Below are 16,629 nucleotides of genomic sequence, written 5' to 3'. Positions count from 1 at the left end.
AGAACTGGAAGGAGTTGTTCTGCTTGGCTTTAGAGGGGAATTCTAGCGTCTATATTTAGAAATATAAGGAAGTAGATTTTGGATCCATGTAAGGAAACACTTCTTACCAAATAGAGCCATCCCTAAAAGAGGACTTAAAGCTCAAGTACACTTTAGATATCATACATGACCATAGATTTAGAGCTGGAAGAAATCTAAGAGGCCATCTGGTACAACTTCATTTTATAAGAGAGGAAACTGAGGCCCCCAGAGATTAAATAAATTGCTCTTCATCATACAGATAGTAAGTAGTAAAGATAATATCTAAATGTATCTCTCCTGATCCTAGATTTAGTGCTTGCCTCTATGCCACTGCTGCTTCCATGGAATAGACTGCCTCATAAGGTAGTGAGCTCTCTGCAGTCAGATGTCTATTATCATCCAGCAGAATGTTTGCTTTTTTTCAGATATACCATCCCCAATTTGGAGGAGTCTAGGGAGGTCTGGTGAACAGCTGGTTGGCTGATCGAACATTTGGGTATTCTGGTACCTTCTGGGAATCTTGTCTATCCTGGGGAGCCAAATGCCAGGAGGAGGGCCAAAGCACTAGAATATGGTGGAAGGGTTTGTGTAGCTATTAGTTGGTGTACGAGCATGTCCCTGGAAGAAGTCTCAGAGTTGCAACCTGGCAGGTATGTCTGCAGTGGGGTGTGGGTAGACATGTAGAAACAAGTGTCTTGATGTCTTGATGTCAGCACTTCTGTGAAGTGCCTCCCTTTGTCATCAAGAAGAAGAGAGGCCAATAACAGCACATCAGAGCATCATGAGCTCATCCTTCTGGTTCTCCATTGCAAACAATATAAGGTTCTGTAATTCTTTGTCCTCTGAGTGCCCTGTATAGAATCCCCTAACAATGAGCAGACACTATTTTATAGTTCTGGACTAGGTACTCAGAAGCAAGGGAATCAGAATCCTAGGCTGTTAGAGCTGGAAGGGAACTTAGATAATATCCAGTTCAACATTCTCTTAAACAAATGAAGAAACTGAGTCTGGGGCTCAGAGAAACATAGTGAGTTGTCCAAGATCAATGTCAAAACAGAGACTGGAAATATGGAATCCTGGCATTCTCTGGAAATTTTAAAAATCTTTTTGAAGGTAGTGTTTGGGGAGGGAGTGTGGGGTAAGAGTGACATGTAGGAAGCCATGTTTTTGTAAGATTTATTTTGTGAATGATAAACTATGGGTCTATACACCTCTTGTTGATGGACTTGAAATGCAGAATGAGACACTTATTTTTTTTGTTTGTTTTTGTTGATTTTTTTGTGAGACATATTTTTGAACATGGCAAATGTGGAAATTTGTTTTGTTGGATTATGCATATTTCTTATAAGAATTTTATTTTTCTTATTTAAAAAATTATTTAATGGGGGCCAGACAGAGGGAGAGATAGACACATGTAATTTTAAAAAACCTTTTGACATTGTGCAGGATGGATTGGAAAGGACAGAGAACTGATATATGGCACTATGTATTGTATAGTTTCACATATATAGCTGTGTCAAATATTGGCCTTCTTTAGCAAAAAGTTGGGAGAGAGGGAGGGAGGAAAACAGCTTGGAACTCAAATGTAACCCCCCCCCATAAAATTTACAAGGTGGCAAAAAGTTACACAAAGTCCACAAAAGATATACGCCCTTTGACCCAAGCTAAAGAGATCAAAGAAAGGACAAAAATGGAAAATTAAAGAACTGTCCTTCTATTAAGGAATGGCAAAGCAAATTCTGCTACGTAAATTTGTAGTAGAATATTGTCGTGCCATGAGAAATGATGAAATAAACAATTTCAGAGAAAGCTAGAAAGACCTCTATGATCTGATACAGAACTAAATGAGGTAGCACCAAAAGAACAATTTATACAAAAGCAGCAATATTATAGAGAAAAACTGTGAAAGACTTTAGAACTCTCATTAATGGAGTAACAAACCATTAAGTCTAGAAGACTAAAGATGAAGCAGAGTCAAAACTAAACAGAGTCAAAGCTAAATATGAAACATGTCAGAGACATGATGAGCTTAAAATGCATTGAGAGACCTACATTTTGGGCCATTGCCAATGTGGGGAATTGTTTTCCTAGACTATGCATCTTTATACTGAGGGTTTTCTTTTTCTTTTTCTCTTGTTGTTATTGTCCAATGATGGGATGCAGAGGGAAGGGCAGATTGCAAATGCATATGAAATATATAAATATATTTTTAAAACCAAAAAAAGAATTTGTAAAATGAGATGGATGCCGCCCAACTACTTAGATAGCGCCCCTCAGGGAGGCCTTACTGAGAGTGTAGGAAATGAGGTTGCATCACCAGTTTTCTCAGAACCAAGGCTCTTCTTCTGGTTTGCTAGATTTGGGACAGTTTGGAGGAGTAGAGAGGGCAAGTCAGGTAGTGTAAGCCTTCTTGACTCAGGAAAATAGACATCCTTCAAGGGAGAAGGCAGAGGCCAGCAAGGAAAATCTCTATGGAGCTAAAGGCCATGACTCTGACCTCTAGATACATCTCCTTAGCCTGGAGAGTGATTTCCTAATTGGGATAGAGGCAATGGTGACCAGACCATGACATTTCTTTGAGAACAGGTCCCTTCCCTGGGTTTATGGCTTCTGTAAATTACTCCCATGTCTTTCCATTTCTAACTCCATGGTAGCTGATCCCTTTTTATGAGAGGAGGATGCAATCAAATTGAAAGCTGCTCACTTCCTCTGTACTCCCAAGAAATGGATAATATTTGGAGTAAGAGATGAAAGACTCCATGGGAAATGATTTCTGGGAAACTTAGAGTTGTTAATTCAGGACTTAGCCCACTGATCATTCAGAGATTTTAGGAATATGGTCACTTACAGCCTCCTCTTTGCTGCTGGCATCCTTTTCAGTCATTTTGTGGGGCTTTTTCTCCAGGACCGGCATCTCTGAGTTTTGTCCGCTCCCCTTCTGGCTTGAGTCCAGGAGTCAATGCTTGTTGGGGGTACACACCCACTTCTAAGGACCAAAAAGAAGAAGTGGTTGGGAGGGGAGGTCAGTGTACATTTGCAAATCAGACGCAAGAGCACCCTCAAAGTCTTGAGTCCCCTTACTTCCTTCTCTCCAACCTTAGTCTAAGCCAGCTGCTCCTCCATAAATATTATGAGGAATGCAAGGGCAGGAATTTTTCTTTCTCTGTTACAAATGGAGAAAGTAAAGCTAAAATCAGTGCTGTGGTTTCCCTGGGTACTTACAGTAAGACATAGTTGCCTCCAGAGCCCATATTTGCTTCCAAGAGTCTTTCCTTTCAACCTCACTGCCCCTCTAAAATGACCTAGGGGCTGTATCTCAGATAGAAATACTCAAGTATACCCTGAATTTATCTGATATGCTGTAACGGAAGTAGCACTTGTACTCATAAGGAGACCTGGTTTCTGGTCCAGGTGTTACCTTTAATTTGTGTCACTTAACTTTGCTGAGCCTCAGTTTCTTGATGAGAATTTGGAGATTGGACTAGATGATCTCTTATGGTCCATCTAGCTCTGGTATTCTATGAGTCTAGAGCAATAACCTGGGAGCCAGGTAACCTGGTTTCTGGCCCAACTTTGTCATTAATTAGCTGCGTGATTTGGGATAAATCACTTTGTCTTTCTGGAACTCCTTATTTGCATAATGGGGGATGGTATCTGAAAAATAGATACATTAACTGTAAAAATATAGAAAATAATAATAACGAAATTAAAATGTACAGAAGGTAAAAAGGGTTCACAGAAACAAATAAAATGCCATTGTTTTGAGTATACTCTTGGTATATACATTAAAATAAATGTAGGTGTTTGGTGCTTTCCCTTTCATGTGTGATTTAACTTTGAAATTTTGTTTGTTTATGGGACAGCTAGGTGGCACAGTGGATAGAGCACTGGCCCTGAAGTCAGGAGGACCTGAGTTCAAATACGGCCTCAGACCAAATACTTGACATTTACTAGCTGTGTGACCCTGGGCAAGTCACTTAACCCCAATTGCCTTTTAAAAAAAGGGGGGGGGAAAGAAATTTGTTTGTTTATTTGAATGTTGGTTTTTGTTGATGGTTCTTAAGTTTATAATTTTAAGATTACTTTTCCAATGGGAAGGTTGGACTATGATGTCTAATCTCACTTTCCTTAGATTTTATGGGAGAGTTAGACAAGATTATCTTAGAGGCGCTTTCCATATAAAAAAAATTATGTGATAGTTGTCCTGTTTACCTTTGATTTGCCAAATCAAATGAATCACTACTGTCCCTGCTCTTGTTTACCGTGGGGTTCTGCAGGGGGAGTTATGGATATCTGTGAATGGGCATAGACCATAGAATCACAGATTTAGAGCTAGAAGGGGCCTCAGAGGCCAATCAAGTCCAACATCCATGTTTTGCAGATGAGGAAACTGAGGCACAGAGAGGTTAGATGACTTGCCCCAGTTCCTAGAGTTAGTAAGTGTTTTAGGTTGGATTTCAATCCAGGTCTTCCTAACTCCAATGCTCTATTCTCTCTGCCTCTGGTTTTGTTTTTTTTTCTTCTCTCCAGAGAGTCACTAATGCTTACTGTCTTACTGAATCCTGGCTCTCTCCATCCCCTCCATCTTTCTCACTCCTTTGACTAGGGATAAACATTTCTTAAAAGAGGCTTTAGTGATGAATTCAATCACCCAATCAAAGCTACAACCAGCTGGTAACTCTGCCTGAAGGCAGATCAGATCCAGATCATGGTCAGCAACCTGGGAGATGGATAGGGAGGGGACAGAGAAGGGGCAGGAAGAAGACAGGGAGGGGACATAGCCTGTGCAGTCAAACCTAAATCAGAAACTTCATCAGATTAAGAGTAGAAAGCGTTAGCCTTGATAGATGATCAGCTATATACAGTGGTATATGTGTGATCTGTCTAAAGCAGGAGGAAAAACCTTGGCTGGAAGCCTTAGAAATGAATGCAAAGTAACATTCAGAGACAAAGGTAGCTTTGGAAGAGGGATAAGCTCTATGGCTGGCCTTGTAGGTCTCTTCCAGTTCTAAAATTCCAAGTTAGTCTAGAATAAGACCAAGAAGCCCATCTATACCTGTGAATTTACATCTTGGTGCCCTGAAGGGTGAAAAGCTAGGACAAGGAAGGCCCAATTGGTCTCTCCCTCCTTTCTTCCCTTACCGTGCACCACCCATAAGTACTAGTCTAAGGGTGAGGGAGCAGATGGCACCAAGAAGAATTGTGAAGGCAAGGGTATTTGTCTTGGGGCTGCCCTCTCCCCTTAAGTTCTCTTTCTTTTCCTCCCTTTTGCCTAGCACAGAGGAGCCCAACAAAGAGTTTCTGATTGATCTCGGTGTCTCCCTCCCCATTTTACTTTCCTCATTGCCCTCATGCTGGGTCTCTCCCATCATAGAAGAAAACCTGATAAATTCATTCCCTCTGAAGTATAGGAGATTAATATATTATCCATCATTATGGGGTTTGTACTGTAAAAGAGGAGCCAGTAGAAGCTTCCTTCAAAGGAATGTATTGACATAAAGTGGACATTCAATAAATGCTTGTTGAACGACCAAAAAAACCCTCAAAGAAAGGAAATTCTAATGGTGGGATTTAGGGTGCCATGACAGACTGTATAGAAAATATTTTTGGCCAGGTCTGGTACTTTCTGATGTCACTCAAGTCATACCTTATAGGTAGTGCCTATAAGGAAGCTAGCCCTGGGTGATGGGGTGGAGATCTTGGACAGCTCAGACTTTTTGGCTAGTGACCTGAGAGAGGAAAAAAGACAGTGGAAGCCTTCTTGAAAATCCCTTGTAAGAAAGTATCCCAGACAGAAAGGGGACACATACCACTTGAAACTGAAGGCTGCATCTTTCCCCGAGGTTTTCCTCATTTTCTATTACAAAGCACAGAATGTTTCTACTGGAGGGGACCTTTGAGGTCATCTAATCCAACCCCCTTATTCTAATGATAAGGTAACTGGGCCCAGAAAAGTCCTACCCAAATGTCATGCAATGTGGGAATGGTACATCCAGGATTGAGCCTTGGTCTTCTGATTCCAAATCTGATGCTTTCCCTACTATACCATGTTTCCTTCCAGCATCCCATATCTGTGGATGATGCAACCTCTGTGTTTTCACAGCCATTGATACCCCTTTGCCTTCTGGAGGTTTTAGATTTTTCCCAAATTCTCTTAGTCAAAGTGGGGACACTTCTTTATCACAACTGAAGCAAAGTTGATATATTTTTTAAAAGTGCTTTACTGGGTGACTACAGGGGAAATATAAAGAGGAATAATGCAATGCATGAGTTAAATAATTCTGTGTCTTGCACAGTGGGAGGGCCACTGCAATAGCTGTTATATAGCTACAGACTGATTGCTGATACTATTTCTAAGGGCTGACTGGCCCCTCTCCCTTTCTAACCTCATATAAATAACCTGTCTGGAGAAGCAGAGTTAAGAAAGGCACTTCTCAAAATGCCAAAGATTTTCTCCCTGGATTCAGATCAAGGGTGGGGAACCTGTGGCACTGAGGCACATGTGGTCCTCTAGGTCCTCAATTTCAGCCCTTTGATTCCAAACTTCACAGAACAAATCCTCTTAATGAAAGGATTTGTTCTGTAAAACTTGGACTCAGTCAAAAGGCCACACCCAAGGACCTAAAAGGGTTCAGATGGACTGGTCTTAGAGGACCTTGCAAACTCTTATGCTGTCTTCTTCCATTCTCTATGGCTCTATGGATTATCTATGGCTCCTACCCTAGAAATTTTTTCTTTCCCTAGCCCATATTTATGTCTATTCAATAACCTGGAGGACATCTCTTAACAGTTTGTTGAGGCTAGTTCCCCCCTTTTGGTAAAATGTGGCTTCAGTTTATTGTTCTTACCATCTAGACCTCTCTTGAATCCTCTTCACCTTTTAGGGCATGAAGCCCTTAGGGAGTCTGCCTACTGCTGTAGAAAGAGCCATGAACTTGGAGGCACAGGGTCACACTTTACTACCTGCTTACTGCTGCTCTGTGACCTCAGGCCAGTTGTTTCATCTCTCTGTTCCTTAGCTCCCTCGTCTGTAAAATGAGAGGAGTGAACTAGATCTCCTCCAAGGTCTTTTGTGGTCCTATAACCTCTCTCAAGCACAGTTCTTTCCAATGCTCATGGTCCATGGCACAATCATCAGTGATTTTCTTCCATTTCTATGTATAGGCAATGATACATACACACATATACACACATACGGAGTCTAGACTTGTGTTTTTGTGGGTGTGGGAAAACATTTTTGTGTGGAAACTTTTTCCACTAATGCAGATTATCAATCCATGTCTAATCTCTAACACTATCAAGAAGGGTTGCCTGGGGCTCTGAGAAGTTGTAACTTGACTCTGGCCACATAGCTATTATATATCAGAGATGGTTCTTGAAACTAGATCTTCCTCACTCCAAGACTTGTTCTTTATCCATGACATTATGCTTCTTTTCATAAGATAATAACTATTGCTGCTGCTGTTACTACTACTATTATTATTATTACTACTACATTACTTTCCTAAGGGGATTTGAAAGCAGCTAGGTTCATGATTTTAAACACTGGCATATCAAGAGTAGAAAGATGAATAGATCAGGAAAGGAGGTAGAGAGACAATTTAGGTTGAAAATCTTTATCCTCCAAATCCCTGGGAGTGAAGTTCTGGTATCTGCATGGATTTAAGATCCTCACCCCACCTCCCCACCTCTCCAAACTAGGACCTCCCTTTGTTTTGACCTTCTTCCCCTTTTATATTAAAAGAAAGCATAGCTATCCAACACAATTATATATTCAATGTCTTACTTGTAATCCAGGTTCCACTCTCTCCATCCCCCCTCCATGTGCACTTCTTAGGTTATTTCTTCCCACCCTATTCTGATACTCAGAATCCTTTTCCTTTTGTTTGCAACACTGATCCTGGCCAATGGCCCTATCTCCCTTCTCCCTCTGATTTTGTGACTCCTCTCTGGGAAGTCTACTTATGATCCTTTCCTTCATCCTTTTAACCTAACCTCTTTCAGCCTCAGTTTCCTCATCTGTAAAATTGGCATAATAATTGTACCTACCATACAGGGTTACTGTGAAGATCAAAGAAATACGTACAGTGCTATATAAATGCTAGTTATTGAAATACTCTTTTCCCAATCCTCATCCTACTCAGGAAGAGGACAGCTATCCAAACAAAAGAGGGGAACTATATCTTTTGGATTCAGGGGATATCCTGAGGCTGGGGCAGGCATGGTGCATAGATTCACAACACAAATATTCCCTCTTTCCCTGAACTATTCATCTCCTAGCCCCTGACAAGCTGATACCCAATATCACACTCATGCTTGATTCTCTTTTCCTGTCTCAAAATAGAAGCCATACAAGTGAGGGCTGGAGCTTATCTGCCCTAGTCATTCTACAGGTCCATCCTTATTGAGAGCACAGCTTGGGTGGCTAGCGCTCTCAGAAGAGGCATAGGCCTTGGCACTGTCCCATATGTGCAAGCTCCAATTGCCCCCTCCCTCCTTCCCATCTGAACAGAGCTTCCAATCCCATTCCTCTGGGTTTTGAAAGGAGTTCGCTACCATCTACTCCAGAGAGGGAACCAGTCTTTGCTACACTGAATTCAAAGGTTACCTTGGGATTGGAGTGTCCCCTTGGGTGTAGTCAGGACCCACCCAAGCAGCTACCTTGGGGAGATGCAGTGATTAGGTATCTTCTTTCAACCCAGGGAGCTAGGACTCGGAGGGAATGGGAAGAGAGGCTTGGAATGGTTAGAAGTCAAATCCTGAGGTGCCCAGGAGAGTCCAGATAAGGGCAGGGAGTCTAGCACCCTGGCCCGGGGGATGGATGAAAGACTACCTTTAAGACAGGTGTCAGAGGTCACTGGGACTTCCCACAGGACTGACACCCAGATCCTCCGAAGGGAGTCTGTCAATGTCACCCAAACACTTCCTCTATACACACGTACAGACCTGGCGATAGCCCCTAAATAAACACCCACCTGGGACCTACGGGGACCTGAGCTCAGTCCCAAAACTTTCTCCTCTTGTGCAGTGGTTCCTTTGCCCTGGGGCAAAGGAAAGCTCTCAGACCGGACTAACAGTCCTTTCCTTCCACCCCACCCCGCTCTACTCTGCTTCCTGTTCGGCTTACCTGCTGTAGTTGGCGCAGCTGCAACCGTGGGTGTCAGAAGGCGGGTGCTAGGGTGCCAGGGTGCACGGTTACTGGCATACCGATGCCTGGCCAATTGCCGCAATCAGAGGAATCAGCTTTGCTCCCGGGAGCGGCAGGCTCTGTCCATGGTAGCTTGTCCCGACGCGCCGCCCAGTTCCCCGCGGCCACTGGACTGGCTGGGAGCGAGCCCAGCGCGTCTCTCTTCACTTATTCCCTCCCCTTCCTCCCCTCCCCCTGAGTAACCCTCCTTTCTCCTCCCCCTCCATGTTCTCGTTTTCTTTTCCCCTCCTTCTTCCCTTACCTCTCCTACCTTCCCCTTTCTTTCCTCTCTTCTCTCTCTTTTCTCTACTCTTTGCTCCCCTTCTCTCTACCTACTTTTTTTCTCTTCCTGTCCCCTCATTTCTTCTCATTCTTTCCTTCTCCCTTCTCTCTCCCCCTATTTCCCCTTTCCTTCCTTCTATCCACTCTTTCTTACTTCCTTCTTTCCACTCTTTCCTTATCTGCCTTCCTCCAGTCTCTTCTTCCCCCGCCTTGCCATCGATTTCCTTCTCTTTCTCCTTGCCTCTTTCCTCTTTCCCTTGTCTGTACTTCTGTCCCCTTAATCTCCTCTCTCCTGTTACCATCTTTGCTTGTCAGCCAAATTGTCTTGCTCTTCGAATTTCCTGTAGCCCAGACAGCTCTGGAGATGGCTCTCAGAGCATGGGTAGGTTGGCATTCAGGGGAGCGCACTGGCTCCTACCCTCTGCTCACTCTTACTGTCTCTTACACTCTCTGCCCCTCCACCTTGGGTCTCCAAACACAACTTCTTTAAACCTAACTGGGTACCTGGAGTCCCCTCTTCTAAGCGTGTTATGTGAAGGGGAAGCATCTCACACAGAGACACGTGGAAACGTACACACATATTTACACATTAACAGAAATAAACTAGAGTCACAAATAAACTAGAATGTGTGTTGGAAGCACATGTACGGTCAGAATTGGAGGCGGGCCGAAGAACAAAGGGGAAAAAAAATTACTTCCTGCGTTAGAGTTTCAGGCTGCGTTTGCTGACTTAGGGACATTCGTAGAAGGGGAGAGGTGGAGGGAAGATGGGAGTCCTGAGCCAAGGGTGGGAGGCAGAGCCTTGATCTTGAAGAAATCCTGAGAACCCAACCCTGGTCCCAGCGCTGGACCCTGGATTAGAACAGCTGTCCCAACCCACCCCCATTTAGGATTAATAACTTTCTCAGTCTCTCTCTCTCTCTCTCTCTCTCTCTCTCTCTCTCTCTCTCTCTCTCTCTCTCTCTCTCTCTCTCTCTCTCTGTCACACACACACACACACACACACACACAAACACTACAGACATAAACGCTCCGCTTAACATAGACAAACACACTCAGATATTGATACACACAGACAAGAACACGGGCAGAGCTACAATTCCTGCATACACCCGCCCAGGGATTCACACAATACAGACACATAGATTTACACCCATATAAACATAGTTTCATACATTGGCATTTCTATACATATCAGTAGAGAGAGCTGCATACTAATAGACCCGAATGAATACACACCTGTACACACATATATGATGCAGTCGTCAGTGCTACTAGTGTGGGTGTGTGCATACGAAGGCACGCTCACACGTGCACAAGCATACACTCTTTTCTTCTAAATCTCAAGACCCAGTAATTGCTTCTTATTACCCCCGCCCCCTTCCAGGTACCTCCCCAGGGCTTACTCTGGCCTTTCTTTCTTTTCTATGAAGGGATTGAGGACTGAGGGCTGGGGGCTCAGTGATCAGAGCTTAGGGAATTCTCAGTAACTACATACCGGTCCAGGTCCTAGCCAGCTATCCCTGGATCACCTTCTTGGGCCATTGCACCGGGGTGGGGGATGGAGTTGCCATTCTTCTCAGAAAATTAGCATTGCCCTCGAAATTTTCCCCCTTTCCCTTTAAACAACCTCAGAAACACATTCACTATACAACTCTCAAGTAGGTAGTACACAGACACACAGCTAAAGAGATACCGTACTCCATCCTCACGCAAACACACACCCACACACTCCAGGGAGACAAGCAGCTCGGAGCTATCCCCAGCTACCTGAGAGTGTTCTCGAATACACATGAAGACACACACACACACACACACACTATGTGCCACATAGACACACATATGTCTAATGATACTCTCCCAGCTTGACACATTAGCTACTCCCTCTTATAGAGAAGGATATATAAAAACACAAGGAGACAAAACACTCCTGGAAACACACATAAGAATTTTCTGTTGAAAGAGATTGGGTCGGTTTCTTTGCCTCCTGGCTGGACCGTTGCCACATCTTACCATCTGTCGCCTTATTTTCCTTTATTTGGACGTCAGTCATCTAGGGGAGAGGTTGTGGGGAGGTTGTGAATCTGAGTCTAGAACAGAGCCCCGGCCCGAGTGGGCAGCGCCTATCCCTGGGCCCTGCCCAGCGTATCCCAAGTCTTAGACCACAGCCCGACTCGGAGCAAGGGGCTCAGATGTCACACGCTCTAGATCGAGACTGAAAATCCAGGTGTGAGAGCATGTAGGATGGGAACTAGACCGTGTTCACTGTGTGGTGATTATATTACATGGTAGTTCATGTGTTAAATAGACTTGCATTTTAATGCTATGTGTGTGTGCAGGAGTTGGAGTGGGTCGGACTTCTGTACATTGCTAACTGTCCTCTGGGATACCAGGAGATGCCACTGAGCTACCCCGAGAGCTTCAGAAAAAAAACAATCCTGAAGGAAGCAAAGCTTGGGAGTGGGCGAGGCAATGGTGCGGAAGGAGGCTGCGTTCTGTGACCTGGTGTGTGGGCAAGAGGTGGAGAGCACGTTGTAGGTGTGAGGACCGGCTGTACAGGGTGGGGAGGGGGGACACTTGTGTACTGGACACGTGTGTGTGCATATGGAGAGGAAGAGGGACGGTTTGTGCATGGATGAGGAAGCCCTCGGGTACTTGTGCATGAATGTAGCTGGTATACGGAGTAGGGCAGGAGAAGTATGTACAGAGTATGTATATAAGCTTGGGGACTCTGTGTGTGTGTGCGCGCGCTTGCGCGCGCGCTCACGGGCGCGATCGCAAAGAGGGGATGTCTGGAAACAAGTATGAAATAGAGTTGAAGACAGTTGTGTGTGTTCTGAGCTTGCGTTAGGTGCTAGGGGTGTGTGTAGGGGCAGGGTGAGTGTACAGCGAATGTGTATGCCAGGAGTGGGGGGGGGCGGGGGGAGGAGAGAGCGGCGCTAGTGGGGTAGTCGGTAGGGGAACCACAAGAAAAAGGAACTGTTTTGGCTTACCGGAGCCCAGTTAGTCTCAGGTAGACAGATTAAAGGGCTGCAGGGGACAGCTGGGGCACTTGAGTCTCTGGGGACCAATCAGAGCCTCCTTATCCTTCTCTAACTCCAACCTTGAAGGTGCCATGCCCATCATCCGGCGTGTGTGTTTGTGTTTGTGTGTGTGTGTGTGTGTGTGTAAATCATTCCCGCCCACTCCCTTCCTGGAGGCTGCCAAATCCCTTGAACTTGGCCTCCCTCACACCTTGCAGTGTGAATTAGAAACCTAGCAATGAATGCGGCCTCAGTATATACAGTATTTATTGAGTTCTTGTCCCTGAATATACAACTTGAATGACGTTACACGTGTTTTGTTCCCCCCACAGAGATACACAGTATGTCACACACTTTTTTGTTTTTTTTTTTCAAATTCGAACAAACTTTTGCACACACAGACTCCAGCTAAATGGGATAGGCAGAGGTCAGAGAACTCACCCCACCCACTCCCGCTGGGAAGTTTTAGGGTTGAGGAGGAAGGATGAGCTGTGGTCTCGGGGAGCGTTACACTCAAGCAAGGTGTCGCCTCCTCAGACTATCTTGGATCCCGAAGACCGAGCAGGAATCGCGTCTCCTAACTACAAAGAGAAGATCATTCCCAGGGCCACCCCCGAACTGCTGGTCTGACCAGTTATTGGGACAGGGTTAGGGGATGGGAAATGGGACTGGGTAACATCTGTGAGAACGCAGCTAAGGGGAAGGGAAACATCGAGGACTGCAAAGAGAACGGGAGGAAAGCTGAATACATTGGGGACACGTCTTAAGAGTGGAGAGAGGGAGACAAATTGCTCAGACAAGGCTATAAGGCCCTCCAGAACCACCCTCCTAGCCTAGACAGTGTTATAAGGGTCGATTTTCTTTAGTTTAACCCTTGATGTACTAAGTTTCTAAGAAAAGGAGGCGGAGGAACAGGGGGTTTAAAAGACTTTCCCTCCTACGCTCCTCCCAAATACTTTTAATTGTACTCGTAGTCGTAGTCCGAGGACTCTTCCCCGGACAACGCCCTGGGACGGTCCTGGGCGGTGCCTTCCCCCTCCCATCCCAGGGAAACCTCCCCTTCGGGGGGCAGGCCGTGGCGAGGCTTGTCTTTGCCTAACCGCTCCTCCAGGCGGATAGTGTCGTAGAGGCCCTTGGGTGACTCGTCCAGAAGTACGTCCTGCTCGGAACGGGACGGCGTCATGTAGCAGACGTTGCGAAGGAGCAGAAGGACCGGTGCGTAGAGCAAGTTAGCCAGGCCCATGCCCAGGTTGAGCTGTGGGAAACCAAGAGTGTGTACGATCTGGCTGGCCACAATGGGCCCGAGGGCGTAAGCCACTGAGTAGGAGATGTCTGCGATGGCGTAGACGCTACCATAGACGGAGACGTGTCGCACATCCACCAGGAAGGCAAGCGTGGGAAGCAGCGCGGTGTCTACGAGCGCGATACCGAAGCAGATCCCGCACAGGGGCACCACCAGCTGGCCGAAGTTGTGGCAGGCCGGCACCGTGCAGGAACTGGCTCCGATGACCACTAGCCCCAGGGCACCGTAGAACCATTGCAGGTGGGGGTAGCGCGCAGCCAGCTTGACTGTGAGATAGACGCCCAGGACATGAGGGAAGAAGGCCGGGAGCCAGGTGAGTCCCATCTCCCACTCGGATGCCCCCATGCTCTCCTTCATCCAGTTGGCGATGGTAGGCTCCAGAAAAGCCAGAGGAATGTTGCAGGTTGTAAGCGCTCCGGCCACCACAGCGATGTAAGGGTCCAGCATGAGCCGGTGGATGGGCGTGCCTACAGGCAAGTTTTCCCGCGCCTTGACGGAGAAAGGCTTGGCCACCAGCATGAGGAGGAACCCGTCCAGCAGGGAGACCACGGCCAGCACCAGGAAAGGGTACCTCTTCCCTGCGAACTGGTAAAGGAAGCCGCCGAAGGGGGGCGCTACTAAGCTGCCGAAACTGATAAAGGCGAGGGCCACGCCCAGGGCCCGGCTGCGCTCTGGCTCCTCCGGGTATTTGTCCGCAATCATGGCTATGCCCGACGTGTCGGCAAAGGCCGAACCGAGCCCTTGCAGGCTGCGAGCGGCGAACAGGGTAGCGTAGTCCTCCGCGAAGGCAAACATGACGGTGGATGCGAACATGACGCCCAGGCCGATGAGCAGGGGCGCGTCGTAGCCCACGCGGTCTATGAAGGGCCCGCTCAGGGGGTTTACCAGCAGCTGTAGGATGGCCTTGGAGGCGAACAGCACGCCAATCTTGATGTCCTCGCTTCCTGTTGGGTAAGTGGGCTTGAGGCTGGACTTCGGCGGAGGCGTCGGGGCGCTGGTGGCGTTGGCGGGCTGGCTGGCGTTGTCCGTGGGCGGCAGCTGCCGGTGGTGGTGGTCCGGGAGGTCCTCTTCGCTGCCCTTGTGCATGCCAGCGATATAGACGGGCACGATGGGTACGATGACCATGTAGAGCATGTTGTCCAGAAAGAGCGCCACGCAGACGATGACGAGGATCAGCCGCCGCTGCCGGTGTGTCTCCTGCAGCGCCGAGCCCAGGCGCCGGGTGCGCTCGCCCACCGCTTCGGACAGTTTCCCCGCGGCCGCTTTGGCCAACCCCGCGGGCGCCGCCATCCTCCCCCTCCTCCCTCCGAGGGCCTCCTGCCGATGCTTCAGCTCCCAGGAGCCTGAGACTCACAGGGCATGAGGAGAGGGAGAGGCAGAGGCAGAAGCGTCCAGCCTGGCGCCCCCGTTGACCTCCCCCGCGGAACCGTTCCGCTCTCCGCCAAGCTGTAGTCTCTGAGTGTCAGCCGGCGGTTGGGGCAGGCTCCGTGCCCCCTAGGTGGTCGATGTCCAGATAGTCCAGGGGAGCACACGGACCCCAGCTTTCTTGGTGCGCCGCCCAAAGCCTCTACCCTGAAGAAAGGATGCTCGAGTCCAACTTGCTTCTCCTCGCCTCTCCTCGGCCCCCTCCTCCCCCACAGCGAGGGGGCCGTCTCAGGACCGAGCCCCTCGGGTAGAGCGCAGCGCTCGGCTCTCTGTGCTGCCACCGCCCCTGCGGCTCAGGGGGCCCCAGGGAGCTGTGAGCTCTATCGCCACGGGCGCATCTCTGGTAGGGACAGAGACCCTGTGCGCTCTGCCTTCCACCAAGCAGCGCGGAGCCGGCTTTTGTTGCCCTGGGCACCGACCGAGTTGCATGCTTCTTGTTTCTTAACTCTCACTTAGCAATTCCCCCCTCCCCTTTCCTCTTTGCTTTCCCCCTCCCCCATCTCAGTCTCTGTCTCTGTCTCTGTCTCTCTTTTTTTTTTTTTGGATTCCACTTGGGGCTGTGACGCGGTGAGTTCCGGTCCCCGAGTGGTGCCCGGGTCTGCTTGCGTCTGTTCATTCTAATACGGCACATGTAGGGGCCGGAGCCAATGGAGGGCTAAGAGGAGAGAAACCCTCCTCCACCCCCTCCCCTCTCCTTACCCCCCACCCGGCCCTCGCCTGGCCCCTCCTCCCATCCTCTTTCCTTGGGTTTTTAAGCTGGGTGGGGGGAAGGAGGCAGGAGGGAAGGGAATGCAAGAAGGAAGTGTTTATTTGAAAGGGGAGACCAGACTTTTTTCTACCTCCCCCTGCGACACCCATAGGGGAGTGCCCCCAGGCTGGGTAAGAGAGTGAGGGAGTAGACCTGGATTGGCTTCAGGGCTTCGCATAAGGGAAAAGAAAAGAGCCAGCCTCTGGATACCTGAGACCAGTAGAGTGGCTTCTGAAAGAGAAAGTGGCTTGTTCTCTAGGCACCCGGTCCTGGCCCTAGCCTGAATGACGGCATTTGCTCCGTACCTTTTCAATACTGGCTTCTCTGGCTCGTTACAAGACTCAGCTCAAATCTCACCTTCTACAGAAGGCCTTTCCTGGTCCCTATCCTCCACCCTACCTAATGCTAGTGCCTTCTTTCTAAGAGAACTGGTTTACTGTGTTATATATATATATATTAGATGATATGTATTATATAGTCTCTGTTACAAACATGCATTGTCAGGTATGTACATAGTTATTTGCATGTTAGAACGTGCATCAGAATGTGAGCTTCGTGAGGGCAAGGATCGTAATGTTTTTGCCTTTGTGACCCTAGTATCTGGCACATATAAACTCTTAATAAATGCTTGTTGATTGAC

General features: G+C 47.5%; 2 protein-coding genes across 2 annotated transcripts in view; both read right to left on the bottom strand.

The window, feature by feature from the left end:
- Positions 1-9,322, bottom strand: part of CHAT (choline O-acetyltransferase) — a 101,021-nt gene extending 91,699 nt beyond the window's left edge. The window contains exons 1-2 of the mRNA XM_020996744.1: positions 9,149-9,322; positions 2,870-3,007 (exon numbers count right to left, since the gene is read on the bottom strand). Of these exons, the coding sequence (XP_020852403.1) occupies positions 2,870-2,935 (66 nt within the window). The 5' untranslated portion in view covers positions 2,936-3,007; positions 9,149-9,322. The remainder of the gene's footprint in view (positions 1-2,869; positions 3,008-9,148) is intronic.
- Positions 9,323-12,765: 3,443 nt separating this feature from the next.
- On the bottom strand, positions 12,766-15,184 carry SLC18A3 (solute carrier family 18 member A3). The gene has a single exon (XM_020997083.2). The coding sequence runs from the start codon at positions 15,104-15,106 to the stop codon at positions 13,472-13,474; it is 1,635 nt and encodes a 544-aa protein (XP_020852742.1). The 5' UTR covers positions 15,107-15,184; the 3' UTR covers positions 12,766-13,471.
- Positions 15,185-16,629: the final 1,445 nt, after the last annotated feature.

This window comes from Phascolarctos cinereus, unplaced genomic scaffold, assembly GCF_003287225.1.
Source record: "Phascolarctos cinereus isolate Bilbo 61053 unplaced genomic scaffold, phaCin_HiC Scaffold_3;HRSCAF=262, whole genome shotgun sequence".
Taxonomy (NCBI): Eukaryota; Metazoa; Chordata; class Mammalia; order Diprotodontia; family Phascolarctidae; genus Phascolarctos; species Phascolarctos cinereus.
The sequence above is the reverse complement of the archived record's forward strand: the minus strand, read 5'-3'. Positions and strand labels throughout refer to the sequence as shown.

Bases quoted from the DNA above. Each gene is read 5' to 3' on its own strand.
- SLC18A3 (XM_020997083.2), bottom strand. From the start codon at position 15,106: ATGGCGGCGCCCGCGGGGTTGGCCAAAGCGGCCGCGGGGAAACTGTCC.